The following is an 18,180-nucleotide window of genomic DNA, read 5'->3' as shown; positions in this document are numbered from 1 at the left end:
AGGCAGCTCTGCTTGAGACATATCCTCATGTCCACCTCTGCTCCCTCAAACCGCTCCTGACCCCTCAGTGACTCCCAGTGTCTGCGGGAGCCCAGCCCCGGCTGTGGCCCCTCAGTCTGGCCTGCCTGTCTCCCTCCTGGTCCCCCTCACCCTGGGGGCTGCAGCCTCATTGTTGACTGGCCTCTTCCCACCTTTGTGCCTTTGTTCTGCCTGCGTCTCCATCTCCAGGTCAACGGGCCCATCCTCTCGTCTCTCGTCTCCTCCCCCTTGTTTCTGCCTTCATTCTTCCAGATATAAGTTCACCTCCATGCCGAAGGCTTCCTTCCCTGACTCAGCCAGAGTAACCCCAAAGCATGTTGTTTATAGCTCCCGTATAACATTTCTCAGTGACTCTCTGTCTGCAGATAATTACAAGCCTGATCTCCTCCATTAGGTTATGAGCTCTCTTGAATGTGTGTGTATGTGTGGGGGGGGGGGTAAGTGTAATTGACCTACAACACTATGTTAGTTCCAGGTGTACAACATAGTGATTTGATACTTTTATACATTTCAAAATGGTCACTATGATAAATCTAGTTACTGTCTGTCACCATACAAAGTTATTCCAATATTATCGACTGTAGTCTCCATGCTATACATTTCATCCTTGTGATTTATTTATTTTGTAACTGGAATTGTAGCTCTTAATCTCCCTCACCTGTTTCACTCATCCCCCCACCCTCCCCTCTGGCAACCACCTGTTTGTTCTCCATGAGTCTGTTTCTGTTTTGTTGTATTTGTTCATTTGGTTTGTTTTTTACAGTCCACATATAAGTGAAATCATATAGTATTTGCCTTTCTCTGTCTTATTTCACTTAGCATATACCCTCTAGGTCTATCCATGTTGTTACAAATGGCAAGATTTCATTCTGTGTTATGGCTCAGTCATATTCCAGTGTGTGTGTGTGTGTGTGTGTGTGTGTGTGTATACCCCAGCTTCTTTATCCATTCATCTATTGATGGGTAATTAGGTTGCTTCCACGTCTTAATTATTTTAAATAATACTGCTATGAACTTTGGGGTGCACATATCTTTTCAAATTAGTGTTTTGGGAGTTTCATTTTCAGAACAATACCCAGAAATGGAATTGCTGAATCATATGGTAGTTCTATTTTTAGTTTTTTGAGCAACCTCCATACTGTTTCCCACAGTGGCTGCACCAGTTTGCATTTCTACCAACAGTGTTGGAGGGTTCCCTTTTCTTGAGGAGCTAGATTTTATTCGTCTTTATTATTGCCCTTGCACATGCGCACACACACACCCTACACATATGTGTGGTTTGAGCACAGTGATAACTTTTTAAGTTTTTTGAAATTTAATTGAATGAAAAAACATAATTGGGTGGTCTCAAGACATACTGGTATCAATGCAACTGATATTTCCGGGAGAAATATCAAGGCTAAGAATGGAGTCAGAGCTTGGTACCTTGTGTAATAGATCAGTGACCGGGGCAAAAGGAGAGGTGAAGAAAAATGTGCCCACGTCACTTCTGTGACCTTTCTAACCTACCCACGCACGGGCACGCTGGGACACCATCCGCCCCTCACTCCCAGACCCGAGAATCACAGCCCGTGAGCCACCACTTAAAAACAGGGCCTGGCATGCTGTAGTCGGCGTCTGGTATTGAAAACGGTGGAATGATACAGAGAATGAATATTTCTGTCAGTGCCCACCAGCGACTTTTTAAGCAAAAAGTGTTGGCATTCTTACTTCTTAAGTGATTGATAGAAAATATGGAAAGAGATTGTGGTTTTTCTTCTTTTTTTTCCCCCCACAGCACAACTATCTTGCTCAGGTCACGTCTAATATCTGGGGAACCAAATTTAAGATCGTGGGCTTGGCTGCTTTCCTGCCAACCAACCTCGGTGCAGGTAAGCACTGTATGCATCCCAGTTGGAGTTCAGGCTGAGAAGTCAATTTCGACCTCCAGTGGCCTAAAGTAAAACACGAGCTCTTCCGACACCAAAAGATTAGCATGTACTTTACCTCCAAAGTTTAACCTCCAAGTTAGCCACCATGATTTTGTAAAAATTAGAATTATTGCTCTAATTGGGTTTTTTTTTTTTTTGCCAGTGGTGCTTTCATTTTTTTCTATAAGCCCTGACTGATAAAAATGACAGAAATAACCAAAAGCTCTGATAGGTTTCTGGTTATTTTGATTTCTGGCCTTTTACCATGGGCAGATTTTGGTACCTGTGTCTTTAGGTTCTTGAGGCAAAAGAAACTTCTGAAGAAAGTCGAGAAGAGAGCATTGGAGGCTATTAGAACACTTTGGCTGACTGTTAGTACAGTTCTTAGTGGTAAATCTTTGTAGATTTCATTTCTAAGTACCAGATAAATATCCTGTCTGTTGGAAGCTTGAGACATCGGGGAAAATGGAACCAACGGAGGACAGAGCTGGGCGAGGACCCAGAGTGTGCGTCCTCCTCGGTACCCGACTTGAGTGAGTAGCACTAACGTGTCACTTTTACTCTGGGACAGTGAGGGAGGGAAATGACAGAGGTCCTTTTCCAAGTGGCTTCCTCCTGACGGCACAACCCTGTGTGGGCTGAGCGGCTGTGTTGTCCCCCACCTTGTGGGGTGGCCTGATCATTTGACATGCACACACCTCTCCAGAAGGCCGCCTTGGCCAGCCTATGGCTGGTGGCCCCATCTTGAATGTGCTATGTGTAACCTACTAAAAATGTTTTTGTTTTTGTTTTTTTAATTCTGAATCTGCCTATTAGAGCTGTCTCAAACACAGATCCTTTAAAATAAATAATTCTTGCAAAGCAGACATTAAAAGATATGTTGCTGTGTATGTATCTTCAGAGGCTTATTAAGTAGTGCTGCAGGTGGATTTTTCATTTTGCAGTTATTCAGCTTAAAGAAGAGGAGGAATAAAGGTAAAATATAAAACTGACTTAGGAAATAAGAGTAGACTATCCCTGTACATAATGCAAAGAAATCTCTTAGGGTATTTTCCACAACCTGGACACCCTCTGAAGACCACAAAAGCCCCTTCTTCAGTAATTCAGCAGCGTGCTGCTGGTGTATACGGGGGTTCTGCTACCACTGTGTGAGGGTTGTGATCATCTGCATGTCAGTAAGCTGAGAACTTAGCCATCTGCTGACTATAAACATTGAAAAAAGGAATGAAAGTGAGAATTTACTTACTGGATCTTTTCATTCTTTCTGCCCTTATTTTTTGGACATTGAGTAGATCCACGAGTAGGTCAACGAGACCTTAAGATGGGAGGGCCCGTAAGTGCCTTTGAGGCCCGTGCTCTGCAGTGTGAGGAATCTGAGTGCCTGAGACCAAAGCCTTCTGTGTGACTGTGGTGAAATCACTGACCCTTTTAAAAAGAGGGTTCTAGCTAGTGCCATACATCAAGCGAAGGGAATTTTCCATTTGATTCTACTAGAGAGAAGAAATTAACTCTTGGATTTTAGAAGGTATATTACATATGGGCGCCCTATTAAATACTCTGGTAAGCTTACCAGTGTGGATGGAAAGCAAGAAGTCTGTATGGCCTGGCCTGTGGTTATTAAAAGAAAAAAAAGGGAGTGCTGTTGGTTCCTTTGTATTGGATAATTGGATAATAATTTGTTTCTTTCTATTAGAATGATCTGGCCTGTGAAATTTTCTATTTTTAATTTTTTACATTTCTTAATTTTAAAAATATGGAATAAATTCGAAAGATTTAAAGGAGTATACAGTTAAGCTGTATCGTCCTCACCCACAGCCACCCAGGTTTTTTTCCCCCCCTCTGGAGGCAACTGATATTATTTCTTTTTTTTTTTTTTTTTTTTTTTTGCAGTACGCGGGCCTCTCACTGCCGTGGCCTCTCCCGTTGCGGAGCGCAGGCTCCAGCCGCGCAGGCTCAGCGGCCATGGCTCACGGGCCCAGCCGCTCCGCGGCACGTGGGGCCCTCCCAGACCGGGGCACGAACCCGTGTCCCCTGCATCGGCAGGCGGACTCTCAACCACTGCGCCACCAGGGAAGCCCTGATATTATTTCTTAATCCCTCCTGAGATTTTTAATTTTATTTCTCTTTGTCAATCTGAATGACAAAGAATAGCACTTTAATGCATTATTTCTTAAGCTATATGGCCATCTGGAGTTTTTAAGCCGAAATTCATAGTCTCTTCTGTGGGCAAGGGAGATGAAAAGGACCTGTAAGAACTGCTGGGTTGGAAAAATCATCTTAGCCCACGCCAGTCCAAGCACCCACCTTACAAAGGTGCTTCAAAAAAGAAAGTCTACTGCGCCCTGGGGCTGCTGGCCAGTCAGCCACCAGGCTGTTGGAGGTGACAGCTGTGGAGATAGGGTTTGGCTTGTTTTAACACAACACTTAAAATACTAATAATTAAAGCAACTCTACATATGTCACAGGAAAGAGTAAAAACAGAAAGTTGACGGGGCAATTGCATCCTGATTCTAATCTACCGTGAAACTTAAATTCAGATTCATTATTTTTTTCAGCTTATTTTGTCTCTAAATATTTTAGTTGCAATCTAGGCCTTCTCTTAAATGTCCCCATTAATCAAAGTAAACCTTAGTATTTAAAGAAAGCATGTGGCAGTTCCCCGTTAAGTATCTATCCTGATCATGAAATTGAAATAGAAAGTCAGTAAGATAAGCATTCAGTCCTGAATAAAAGCAGCATTTTATTCCTGCCTGAGTGGCGTCACCCCTCGGTCACAGTTGCCTTCAGACAGCTCCTTGAGTGCCCGAGATTCCCCTGAGCTCGGCACTCTGGTTATCACAACGATTTTCACTAAATTATCCTTCTGATTGCAAATGAGATTTTTAAAAAATATATTTTTCATACCCAGCTCATTCCAAAAAAGAGTGTAAGTTTTTAACGTTTGAAATGTGTGGTTCTGTAGACAAACCTCTGGCAGAGTGGCCGGGCTAGACCGAGAATTTGTTGTCACCGAATCTGCACTGTGTCCGGGTTGGCGGGTCGAGCGCCAGCGGGGAGATGTGGAGCTGCCCTCAGGCTCTCAGCCCGCCCGCACAGATCTGTCTTCTGAGGGCAGGGACACCGCAGCCCCATTTCTCTTCCCGTGAGGGACTCTGCTGGCACCCTGGCTGTCCTCTGCCGTGTCTCTGTTGACCGTGCTTTCCTCCTCCTCCTCCCCACCAGTAATCTATAAAACCAGCCTCCTGCATCTCCAGCCGCGGCAGATGACCATCTATCTCCCGGAGGTTCGGAAGATTTCCATGGACTTTGTTAATTTACCTGCCTTCAACCCAAATGTTTTCAGTGAAGATGAAGATGATTTACCAGGTGTGTTCACGCATGTCAGCTGGTTTGTCACGAGCCCACACCCTCGCTTAGTGGGTCGTGTTGGGGGACAGAGTGGTAGTCGTTGAGGATTACAGCACGTCAGCCTGTGCCTGCTGCCTCAGTAAGGTTGGAAGGCATGTGAGGTGTCACGGCAGGAAGGTCACGTACTGTCACTGGCTTGGGGAGGAGGGGGGCTAGCAGAGCAAGGACGACCGAGCTGGCCGTGAGCGCTTTGACCACCACCTCGTTTTACCCTCGCGGTGATCCTCCCGGTCACGTGCCTGGACAAAGAGAAGTTAACGGGACCAGTCAGAAATCAGAACCGAAACCCTGTCTCACGGGCCCTAGGCCAGCCCTCGTCCTCTCAGCCCCTGCTTAGAGAATGACGTCACAGAGATGACCCTACGCCCACGAAGCCCAGTTTCTCAAACCTGCCCCGTCTCCCAGGCAGAAAACCTGTGCATTTCAACATCTCTCTCTTAAGTCCAGTGCAGGTCTCCATGCATAGAATAGAAGCCTGGTGTGAGTTAAAAGTAAAATCTGGTACAAGGTTTTTAAATCCCAGTTTACAGATTTTGAAATATCTATAGCATCCTAGGTTAATGTAAGTGCTTTCTAGTCAGGGGGTCCTATTTTGATTAACAGACTGGAATGAATTCTAATTAGTCTCCCAATTATTGTCTGTGACTATTCTCAAAAAAAGTCCACCTGTAACAATTTTATAAACACAGAGATTCCTCTACTTACAACCAAGCAAGGTTCTGAAAGTCTCTGGTTTCTGAGTCAGAGGAACCCTGCATGGGCCACTGACTTTTCCTTTACCTCGTTATTCTCAAACAGAGGGGCTCTAGTCTCGCCATGGGATGGGCTGGACACTGATCCCAGCTCAGGCTCTGAACGTGGGGGAGTTGTCTGCCTTCTCTCAGCCCAGGTTTTTACCTGTAAAATGACTGTGCTTTCTGACAGTAGCCGCCTTTGGTCCTCTGACAATTTATCTCTCCTCACGGGTGGAGCAGATGTTCTGGACTCACGCAGTCCTGATGGGCAAGGTCTTGCAACCGTGTTAGCCTGCGGTTTGGTGAGCGTGTAGCCTGTGCCCTGCTAGTTCACAGCCTTGGATCTGGGAGTATCTTTTACACTTTCTCCTTATTGCCTTCCGTTCTCCCAGAACGTGACTGATAGAGCTCTCTCTAACGCTCAGCTGTTGTTGTAATCGTCTGTGGTTCCCTGTGGAGGAGGGAACGTTTGGTCTCAGAGTTTAAACTCAGTGCTTCGTGATGCAACAGAGACTCTCCTCTCGTTCAGCGGGGAAGACACCTGCCGTCAGTATTCCATACCGAGGAGAGAACATCTGGAAGAGGAAGCTGAACAGGAATAGTAGAAAACTTGGGACAGGGCTCAGATTCGTGCAGCCAGGAGATAGTTACCTCTCACGAGAGGACCCCCCGGGAAGGGGAGAGTCCATTACAGGCGCTGAGGGCGGGCTTAGCTTTTCATGAACCAGCTGGTTTCATTCTGAAGTTCTGGTGAAAGGTCAGCCAGCCTCTGCAATTAGCCTGTTAAATTCTATTTCCTGCTCGGATACTAGTTGCCACACAGCACTTAGAGGCCCACATGAGCCAGCTTGCCGTGCTCGGTGAGCACTTCAGGCAGGGCAGTTCAGACAGTGGCTCTGAGCACGTGCACGTGGTCTGCAGGTCATCGCTCAGATGCACACTTTATTAAATCCCCACTGTGTACAAATAGGACATATTTACAGGGTTTATTCAGTGGGGCTCACCTTATATACCATTTGAAATGCTAAAAAGCAGCTAAATTAGGAAATGACCCTTCCCCTCATATGCACATTTGCTAGAGTAGTCTTTTCATTGGTTTCTCTACTGCATTTCACACGGTCCTATTTACAGAAACTTAATTGCTGTACAAATCTCAGACACACACCTGCTGCATGACACTTCCCACACTAACCAGTCCGTAACCCTGGATGAATCCACTCAAAAGAAGCCTAGGCACTGAGTCCTCAGTGGAGTTTCATACTGTACCAGGGCCCTCTTCTTGCACAAAAGAGTGGGCTGTTTTATGAATATCGCAAGTTAAAAGCATCTTTTAAACACTTAATCGTTTGCCATGGTGCCATTCAGGTACATGGTACCAAATTCAGAAGGTTCAGAGGTATTGATTGAAAAGCTCTGGCAGTGCCCTTAGCTTACGGAAGACTGCAGGCTGCCCTGAAGAACCCATCGGGATTGCCTGTGTGTCCTTCTAGAAACATTTAGGGAAGTGTTGTGTAACTTGTGTGAACTGTCCAGCTTTCCCTAAGCAAACACACCTTCCTCTGTAGCGATTGCATTCTGTATGCAGAAGGACTGGATGAGCAGAGATGTGTTTGTTGCTTATTCTGACCCAGTTTCAGGGCAGTGTTTTGTTTGTAAGCAGTTCATCTTTCTAATTTCCTTTCAGTGACAGGAGCATCTGGTGTGCCCGAGAACAGCCCACCTTGCACCGTGAACATCCCCATCGCCCCCATCCACAGCTCGGCCCAAGCGATGTCCCCCACGCAGAGCATCGGGCTGGTGCAGTCCCTGCTGGCCAACCAGAATGTGCAGCTGGACGTCCTGACCAATCAGACCACAGCCGTGGGCGCAGCCGAGCACGCAAGCGACAGCGCCGCCCAGTACCCCGTGGGCAGCCGCTACTCCAGCCCAGGCCAGGTGATCTTCGGGGGCGTGGAGATGAGCCGCGTCATCCCCAACCCCCCTCAGCTGTCCCTGCCGCCGCCAGCACCGGGGGCCATCCAGCTGTCCGTGCTGGACCACGGGGACCGAGACCACGAGCACCTGCAGAAGCCAGCCAAGGCCCTGCGGCCGGTGCCACAGTTGGCCACCGAGGGGGACGCCGTGGTGTTCAGCGCCCCCCAGGAGGTCCAGGTGGCCAAGATGAACCCCCCACCCCCCTACCCAGGAACCATCCCCGCCGCCCCCACCACCGCGGCGCCGCCGCCCCCGCCGCCGCCCCCGCCGCCCTCGCTGGACACGTGCTTGAAGAAGGGCGACTTCTCGCCCTACCCCACGGCGGCGCACTACCAGCCGCCCCTGGGCTACGAGAGGATCACCACCTTCGACAGCAGCGGCAACGTGGAGGAGGTGTGCCGGCCCCGGACGCGCATGCTCTGCTCCCAGAACACCTACGCGCTTCCGGGCCCGGGCAGCTCGGCCACGTTGAGGCTCACCGCCACCGAGAAGAAGGTCCCACAGCCCTGCACCAGCGCCACCCTCAACCGCCTGACGGTCCCGCGCTACTCCATCCCCCCGGGGGACCCGCCCCCCTACCCGGACCTCGCCGGCCCGCTGGGCACCCCCGGCCCCGGTCGCGGCGCGGGGCAGAGACCCGACGGCGGCCTCATCCACGCCACGCTGCGCAGGAACAACCGCGAGGCGGCGCTCAAGGCGGCGCCGCTGGCCGAGCCCCCGCGGCCGCCGCCGCACCCGCCCAGGCCCAAGGGCGCGGCGCAGTTCCCGGCGCGGCCCCCGCCCGCCCTGTACACCTGCAGCCAGTGTAGCGGCGCGGGCGCGGCGGGGAGGCCGGAGCCGGGAGCCGGGGCGCAGCCGGGCGCCGGCCTGGCGCACGCGGCCAGCACCTCCCCGCTGACCTCCCAGTCGTCCTACAGCCTCCTGAGCGCGGGCGACGGCGCCCGCGAGCGCGCCGACTACGTCAACTCGGCCTTCACCGAGGACGAGGCGCTGGCCCAGCACTGTCAGGCCGAGAAGCCGCTGAGGCACCCCCCGCTGAGCGAAGCCGCAGTGGCCTTGAAGCGGCCGCCCCCCTACCAGTGGGACCCCGTGCTGGGGGAGGATGTTTGGGTTCCTCAGGAAAGGACAGCACAGACCGCGGTGCCCAACCCCCTGAAGCTGCCCCCTCTGATGGTAGGTCAGAGCCAGCACCTGGAGGTGTCCCGAGTGCCCTTCGTCTCTCCCAGGCCTCCCGCCAGCCCTACTGCCACTTTCCAGACAGGCTATGGCATGGGAGTGCCCTATCCGGGAGGCTACAACACCTCCCCTTTGACGGGGGTGCAGGCTCCCTGCTCCCCGAAAGACGCTCTGGCCCCAGCACAGTTTGCACAACAGGAGTCCGCCGTGGTTCTTCAAACGGCCTACCCGCCCAGCCTCTCCTACTGCACCCTGCCCCCCCTGTATCCGGGAAGCAGCGCCTGCTCGAGTTTACAGCTGCCACCCATCGCCTTGCACCCCTGGAATTCCTACAGCGCGTGCCCGCCCGTGCAGAACCCCCAGGGCGCTCTCCCCCCCAAGACGCACTTGGTGGTGGAGAAGCCCCTCGTGTCCCCGCCGCCCACGGACCTCCAGAGCCACCTGGGTACAGAGGTGATGGTAGAGACCGCAGACAACTTCCAGGAAGTCCTCTCCCTGACGGAGAGCCCAGTCCCCCAGCGGACGGAGAAATTCGGAAAGAAGAACCGGAAGCGGCTGGACAGCCGGGCCGAGGAGGGAAATGTTCAGGCCATCACTGAAGGCAAAGTGAAGAAGGAGGCTCGGACTTTGAGTGATTTTAATTCCCTGATCTCCAGCCCCCGCCTGGGGAGAGAGAAGAAGAAAGTGAAGAGTCAGAAAGACCAGCTGAAGTCGAAGAAGTTGAATAAGACAAATGAGTTCCAGGACAGTTCGGAGAGCGAGCCGGAGCTGTTCATCAGCGGGGACGAGCTGATGAACCAGAGCCAGGGCAGCAAGAAGGGCTGGAAGAGCAAGAGGAGCCTGAGGGCGGCCAGCGAGCTGGAGGAGTTCAAGTGCAGGAAAGCCAGCGAGAAAGAGGACGGGCGGCTGGGCAGCCAGGGCTTCGTGTACGTCATGGCCAACAAGCAGCCTCTCTGGAACGAGGCCACGCAGGTGTACCAGCTGGATTTCGGGGGGCGGGTGACCCAGGAGTCGGCAAAGAACTTCCAGATCGAGCTGGAGGGGCGGCAGGTAAGAAGCCATGTGCTGGGGTGTGGCCAGAATGCCACTTTCTGGTCCTGACAGGTCTCTGGACTTTGGCCTTTGGGAGCATTTTTCAGAAGGCCAGATGGGAAATGTGGCAAACGGCTGATGACTCTTAGCTGGGGCCGGTCGGGCTTGTAATTGTCAGTGTGCCTGTTGCTATCTTTTCTTTATTTCTCCCCAAAGTAACGCATGTCCTGATTTTTGGAAGTCAGATGGTTCTGTGAGACCCCTGAGGAAAACAGCAGGCACCTGCCCACTGCCCACAGCTGCTCTCCAGAGGCCGGCTCTAACAGCTCTGTGTGCCGCTTCTGGTGTTTGCCACCGTACTTGTGAAGAACACATTCCTACTTCTATCTCTTGATTTTTCAGTTTGGGGCGTCACGTACTGACTTCTTCCTGAGCACCATGAGGGTTCATTTTCTTCACCCCAACGCCCCCCAACATGTGAACTTTCCCTTCCCCCTTTTCGCAGGTAAATCAGTAGTCATTGGTCCCCTCTTTGGGCCACTGAATATGGTTCATTTCTGAGCCATGTATTATGGTTTAATTACAGTTCGTTTTTTATCGTGTAGGCTTTTTACCCTAGATGTAATAATTACCCAGTTTTCATTTGCTTGTTTTTCTGTGTTTCTGTGTTTAAGTCCTCCCCCAGTTCTCTGGCAGAACATACATCTCCTCTTGGTGCACTTGAGCACTTTGTGTAGTTTGTCAGTTCTTCCTGCTCCAACCTGGAATTGTTGCTGTGGGCCCACTGCATGGCTGTCGTTCTGGGACTACCCTTCTCAACCATTCCGGGAATTCCCTTCACTGCTCATATTTAAATCTCATCATCATTAATTCACTCAAGAAATGATTACTGAGCACTTGCTATATGCCTGGCAATCCTCTTGGCCAGGAGTTGGGAAATTATGGCCTACAGTCCCATCCTGCCTGCAGCCTTTTCATATAAATAAAGTTTTATTGGAACACAGCCTCGCCCATTATTTCAGTACTGTCTGCGCTGCTTTTGCCCTGCAACAGAGGTTCAGTAGCTGTGGCAAAGTCCATGTGACCTACAAAGTCTAAAATGTTTTATCATCAGCCCTTTACAGAGAGTTTGGGAACCCCAGTTCTGAGTGCTGAAATTTAGAGCACTGAGGAAAATGGAGGGAGATCTCCGTCCTCCTGGAGTTTACAAAAACGGGAGAAAGACCATAAACAATTAAATATGTGTAAGATCATATAATAACATGATGCAGTGTGGTCACAGTAAGCACTGGGGTGACAGGAAGGCAGGTGCAAGAGGTGGAGTGCAAGGGGACCGCGTGTGCTCTGCTTGGTCCCTCTCTGAGCAGTGTGCCATCTGACAAATCACAGGTGGTGGTTCTCTTAAGCCTCTTTTTAGCCTGTAGATTTTTTTCTCTACTTTTTCTTTCTCCTTCTGTTTCCTTGGTGGAGAAACCACTCCCTTTGACCCGAGGAGCTTTCCACGCTCTGAATTTTGTTTGTGGCCTCCCCACTGCACGATTTATCATGCTCCTCCATCTGTTTATTTCCGACAAAGTCATAGTTAGGTTGAGAAGCTTTTCAGAGTCGCTTTTGTTGGCAGAAATATCTCACAGGCCGCGCTGTCCTGCTTCTATCGGGAGCCGCAAGGAGGTTTTCCTTTAACGTCTTTGCTTCACTGCCCCGCCCTCACCCCAGGTGATGCAGTTTGGAAGGATTGACGGCAACGCGTACATCCTGGACTTCCAGTACCCCTTCTCCGCTGTGCAGGCCTTTGCAGTTGCCCTGGCCAACGTGACCCAGCGCCTCAAATGAAGAGACTGGTGTGGGGAGGAGAAAGCTGTCTGATCGCAGACGCTGGAGGAGCCTGCACGGCCTGGTGCCCGGGGGACCAGAAGACAAGGGCAAAACTGGAAACGTCTGTCAGGCCCAGGGGAGGTCACTGACCTTTCGTTGTTGTTTGTTTGGGTTTTTATTATCCTTTATTTTTTTTTTCTTCTCTTATTTTTTTAAACAAAAGTAAAATACAGGAGAGCGGCGTTTGCAAGCAAAGGGTGTAAGGCACCTACCTGGTGGTGTTTAGGAGGCGTGGTCGCTGTGGGAATGTCCCACTGGGTTTGCTTATGTCGGTGACGGGACAAGGGGCCCTTCAGAAGGAAGGTTAGACTGCCTTCTCGCCTGCTGTTCTTCTAGACTAGGAGTGTGCATTGTTTTCATTCTCCACAACATCTAGCTTTTATTATTCCTCCAACATCACTACTAGTGTAAATATAAAATACTTTTTAAGAAAAACACAACCAAAAAATCCTGAAGGTACAGGTTCTCTTGTGGGGGGACAGCATTTAATTCACACCTATTGTGTTATCCCCCCAGAGGTGACTTGATTAATGAGGGGTATTTTGGCAAATGCACTGTGTTTGACTAATAAAAGTAGGCTTTTTACGGGGGTGCTATTGCCAGGTATAAATACGATTTGCTCATGAGCTCATAGGGTAGCTCGTAGGGAAAGGATGACGGGCGAACACCTGCAGGTGTTCACGCGGGTGGCTCACGTCGTGTGACTTGAAGCAGTACAAGAGCCACGCTCCTCTTCAGAGGAGGTTTACACTGAAGCCTCCACTAGTTTCCTAATATATCAAAATTCCGTTGGTTCAGTAATCATTCAGTCTGATTGACTTCGGGAGAAAGATCCCCGAGTAGTGTGGTGTAGGGCAGCGATTTTCTGGGCTGTGGTGGTGGCTCGTTAAGAGACCTGCTGCTGAGAAGTGGGCTTCACTCCCTCTCCCCTCTCATTGTTGAACCTGGGAACCATGCCAGAGACGGTGTCTTCCCCATTAGGTAACACTGTTCTACACTTGCTCTTTCTAAAAATGCTGACAGGGCTTCCCTGGTGGCGCAGTGGTTGAGAGTCCGCCTGCCGATGCAGGGGACACGGGTTCGTGCCCCGGTCCGGGAGGATCCCGCGTGCCGCGGAGTGGCTGGGCCCGTGAGCCGTGGCCGCTGAGCCTGCGCGTCTGGAGCCTGTGCTCCACAACGGGAGAGGCCACGGCAGTGAGAGGCCCGCGAACCGCAAAAAAAAAAAAGTGCTGACAACACAGTTGAAAGCACGCCTTTCCTCTTTTGGGCTATATTAAAATTCAGTTGGCTAGAGATGTTTTCCAACAGATTAGAAATGTAGCAAAAGAAATGTTAGGCATTTGCCAGGGTATGAAAAGATAAGAGTTATAATCAACTCTTGACAAGAGCCCCACAAGCTTTTCTAGGAAAAAAAAAAAGTTTATTAACTGTACAGACTGTTTACTGAGGAGATAAACCACTGGGAGAACGTGGTTAAAGTTACAGTACTTAATGTAGTTGGTTGACTATTTGTTAATTTCGACAACAACAACAACAGACCCAGAGATTATCGTTTCCCACCTCCCCCTCCACGGAGGGCGATATTCAGCCCTGATAACACGACCCATGAAAACATAGTTTTCAGTTACTGATATCTGTGGTGTTGTTTAGGGCAGGAACACAAGAACTGTCTACCAGTTTAGGGTCCTAAATTTGGATTTTGTTTGAAAACAAACAGGTGGAAGATACTGCAGAAACGTACTTTCCAAAAAAAAAAAAATTTTTTTTTAATCTTCTGTTTTAGTTTAAAAATTAGAAAAGAAACAGACCCAACGCAAGATGACATCACTTACCATTTTCTCCAGACCCAGAAGAAACACAGGTGAGGTTTCAAATATGGTGAAGGACATCTCCCAGCTAATAGCAGAGCTTCCCATTTTATATTTTAAAATATTGAACCGGATTCTTTGGTGGGTAAATTTTTCCAGAAAGAATTTAGCAGTGTATTCAGAATTATATAATTCTTTTATATGAGTTTCTGTATCTTAACATGATGTTTCAATGCTTATTATCAGCTGTGCAATAATGGTTATAGCCTATTTCTAAATAATTTAAATGCAGTTCCCCTGTTTTATTGTCCAAAAGTTAATTATTTATCTTGCTTTCACAGTGTTCGTAGGAATTATTTTGTTACTATGTTCTGGTGAGTTATGCCCACTTTATTATTTATTTAGAAAAATAGTATGTTTGTAATGACTTATTTGGTGGCAGTATATTTTGCTGCAAGAAATAAAAGGTTATGATAGAAGGTTTTTTAACTGGACAATTTGTAACTTTTTCTAATTGGAAAAAATTCCTATTAATCCTTTAAAAGCAATTTTTTTTTCATTTTGTGTTATCAGTTATATAAAAGGAGAAGATTTCTTTGAGATCACGTATCCTAAAATATTATTTCCCCTTCTGTTGAAAACTTTATTTTTAATGAAAATAAAAGGTGAAATGAAATGAGACTGAAGAGAATGAGTAGCACAAAAAAGGAACTATAGTAGTAAGTTTCAGTTCTTCAAGTTCTGACTGGTTTTTGAAATGTAGAGACCACATTTTAGAACTTTTCTTAATAAGAGCAAAATACAGAGGGAAATCCTTGGAATGAAGACTACAGATGCGTGTGTGAAGCGAAAGTATGTGTCACAAATAATTAACTAAACTTACTAAATTCTTAACTCACTCCCCAAAGGACCTTTTTCCCACCTGGGGACAAAGGCCTCCATCTTGGATCCGCCTCTGGATGAGCGGCGGTCGCTCAGCTCTGTGGCCCTGGCCCGAAGGGAGATGTAGTCTCCAGTCCAGTCAGACAGGCGTCTGCAGCCGTGGCGACGCGTGTCTTTTCACTTAATGGTGACGTTTTCACTTACTTTAAAAATTGCTTCCGTTCGGTCAGTCTCGATTTATTAAATGCTACCAAAGTCAGTACTTTAAGCAGCAGGATTCTACATATTTAGTGTTCATTAATAGCAACTTATGAATATTAAGATACCTCAGTGAATCTCTAAAGTTAAAAACATTAGCCCAGTAAATAGCCAACCACATACAGAATCCATGCCTTTTTGAGGGAAGCAGTATGTTAACAAACATGAGAGCCAGTTTTAAATTTGGTTTTACCTCATCAAACCAAAGGCACAGCTTTGAGTATAGCATACCCATTGAATGTATGTATATCCTAAGAAAAATCGGTACCAAGAAAGCAGGAAAATGTCAACGCTCTCGTGGCAGGATAGGTCAGAGAGTTTGCAGTGTTTTCACCCACGGCCGTTGCTTCCTCATCGAGTGCCCCGCGAGGGCATGCGAAGACGTGTAATGGACGAGAGTCAGGAGACCCCGGGATCAAGCCGGCTCGGCCACAAAGCTGGAGGGTGGCCGTGGGCCTCCATTTGTCTGTAAAAGAAGGGACGGCCTGGACAATTTTCTAAACTCCTGTCGACCAGCTCGAACGGCTTGAGGGCCCGAAACGTAACAGTTTCATCAATTCCATTTTACAAACTTGGAAGGAAGGTTCCAAAACATTGCCCTTTGTAAAGAAATATTTTTTTTCCTGTATTAATGAGCTACCTACTGAATGTAAACCAGTGCATTTAAAGTAATATCTTTGGAAGGTTCACCTCTAGAAACAAATGCATTTGGAATCATGTTTGTTCTCGTAAAATTATACAAAAGCACCGATTCCAGGTAAGACAGACAAGCCTCCCCATGAGTGTGCCCTGCTCGGTGGACACCCCAGAGAACAGCCCTAAAATAAGTCACCACTTTGCCCTGAAGAGTGAGTTGAAAAAAGAACAAAGGAGTATATGCCTAGGCTGGCTTGAGTTTTTGAGTGTGCTGTGCAGTGTTGCATGAGCTTTGTTTGTGTTCAGAAGGTTTTCTCGAGAAGGAACCCGTTGTGTCCCCATGTGGGCCATCTGTCATTTGGCCAGGTCAGTGGTTGTGAGCAAAGTTAGCTGAAACAAAATGTGTCCAAATGTTGTTTGAGTTCCTGGAATTTTGTCAGCACACAACTCAAAACTCTTCACCTTTTGTGCATTTCCTTGTCTCTGGCTGATGAAGCTCTGAAGGGTTGTGGTTTTCATTTCTTTGGCTTTGTGCAATTTTCTTGTAACTTTACTTGTACCTATATTTTCTGTTTATATGTTCTTTTAAAGGGGAGGGGGAGGGTTCTAAGATCTTGTTGTTTATTGTAGATAAAATTTTTTTCGTGTTGTAGAAAAGCATGGGTTATGCGTTTCACTGAAAAAGGCACTGTATTATTTACCAAAGGGGTATTGTTTTTGCATTTGTTTATAAATGCATTATTTTGGTACTGTAAATTTGGATTAATTTCTGAGTTTATTACTACTGGCATTTTCTTTTTCCCTTTCTTCCCCCCTAACTGTAAGTGTGCGAAGCAGGTGCACAGGCCCCAGACCAAACCAGACCACCAGCATGCTCTTGTCCCTGCCTTGGGAGTGGCGCGCTGCTGTGTGTGCCTGATCCCTCTCATGTTGGTTTGTTTGTTTTTTAACTCAGCATCCTGCTTTGTTTTACTTTCCAAGCAAGATCCGTTGAGATTTCTGATTTGCATTCTAATGAGCTCACCCTTATTTCCTCTCTTCTTATGTATTTTGTGTATTAGACTGTGCAGGAGGTATTCTAGAAGGCATTAATGGTTTGCATTCAAAATGGCGTGGTTTGTCCAAAGTATTTTCTGTCTTTATTACTGAGATGGATTAATCTCCTTATTTTTTTCCTGATGATTTGAAGTTGTAAGAGTTGTCAGCTGTTGCTTAATAAAATTTTACAGATCAAAAAAAAATCAGTTACTTGTGTGCAGAATTCAGATGCGGTCTTGAGTCCTTTGAGAAGAAATCACCGCTCTCCATTGGCATGACCCACCCTCTAGCTGCTTCTCCGATCCCTGGGTTACTGCCAGGGGTTGCTTTGACACCTGAGATCTTTATCATCATTGCTCTTTCTGAGAGGTCAGAGGTTGTGCTGTTTTCCTGGTGAGTTGGTTTGAGTTTGTGTTTGTTTTTGTTTTATTTTTCCTTGCTTTTTCAAAGAGGAGCCATCTGTGTCTCTATTTCTGCTAAGATCATCTATACCATATTTTTAGATTCCACATATATGCGTTAATATACGATATTTGTTTTTCTCTTTCTGACTTACTTCACTCTGTATGACAGTCTCTAGGTCCAGACGCGTCTCTCCAAATGACCCAGTTTCGTTCCTTTTTATGGCTGAGTGATAGTCCATTATATATATGTACCACATCTTTTTGTTGTTGTTGTTGTTCCCTGCCTCTTGCATCTCCCTCCCGCCCTCCCTCCCTCCCTATCCCACCCCTCTAGGTGGTCACAAAGCACCGAGCTGCTCTCCCGTGTGTACCACATCTTCTTTATCCATTCACCTGGCGATGGACATTTAGGTTGCTTCCATGTCCTGGCTATTGTAAATAGTGCTGCACTGAACACTGTCATGGTAGAAACATTGAACTTTGGTCCATATCATTCAGTGTATTCTGATTACATAAATGTTCATGATCCATCCAAAGAAAAGAGGGTCTGATTCACGGTGCTTCTGTCATAGCACCTACAAGATCTGAGGTGCTAGACACATCGACACCTTTTTTAATTTGTAGCAAACTTAATAGAACCGGTTTTGAGCAATTCCACTACAAGTGCTAATATAACTGTTAATTGTTGTTATTACTAATGAGTCTTAGTGCACCTCCTTGCTCCACCCTAGAGTTCCCTCTGACCGTGGGAGAGAGGCAGGGACTGGGGATCACAGGAGGCGCATCTGTAAACACTGTGGTTCCCATGTGCATTTACAGAACCACCCATTTGTTTTCTTCAGAGATAAAAAATAGACATATAGTCACTCAGGCTTTGGGAGGAAGAGAACCAAAAACTACTGTCATCTCTAACAAATTCTAATCATTAATTAAGTTTTAAAGTAATCATAGGACTATAAATCTGTGCTTTGATAATAACCATACGAAGCTAACCCGAATTTTGTAT

General features: G+C 47.6%; 1 protein-coding gene across 2 annotated transcripts in view; it reads left to right on the top strand.

Annotated features, from left to right (window-relative positions):
* Nucleotides 1-17,460, top strand: part of TULP4 (TUB like protein 4) — a 245,770-nt gene extending 228,310 nt beyond the window's left edge. For both annotated transcript variants that reach the window (XM_024122434.3, XM_055087417.1), the window contains exons 12-15: nt 1,817-1,910; nt 5,172-5,315; nt 7,776-10,291; nt 11,990-17,460. In XM_024122434.3, the coding sequence (XP_023978202.1) occupies nt 1,817-1,910; nt 5,172-5,315; nt 7,776-10,291; nt 11,990-12,106 (2,871 nt within the window). In that variant the 3' untranslated portion in view covers nt 12,107-17,460. The remainder of the gene's footprint in view (nt 1-1,816; nt 1,911-5,171; nt 5,316-7,775; nt 10,292-11,989) is intronic.
* The last annotated feature ends 720 nt before the right edge of the window (nt 17,461-18,180 follow it).

Source organism: Physeter macrocephalus, chromosome 10 (assembly GCF_002837175.3).
Source record: "Physeter macrocephalus isolate SW-GA chromosome 10, ASM283717v5, whole genome shotgun sequence".
Lineage (NCBI taxonomy): Eukaryota > Metazoa > Chordata > Mammalia > Artiodactyla > Physeteridae > Physeter > Physeter macrocephalus.
This window is presented reverse-complemented; position numbering and strand designations above follow the sequence as displayed.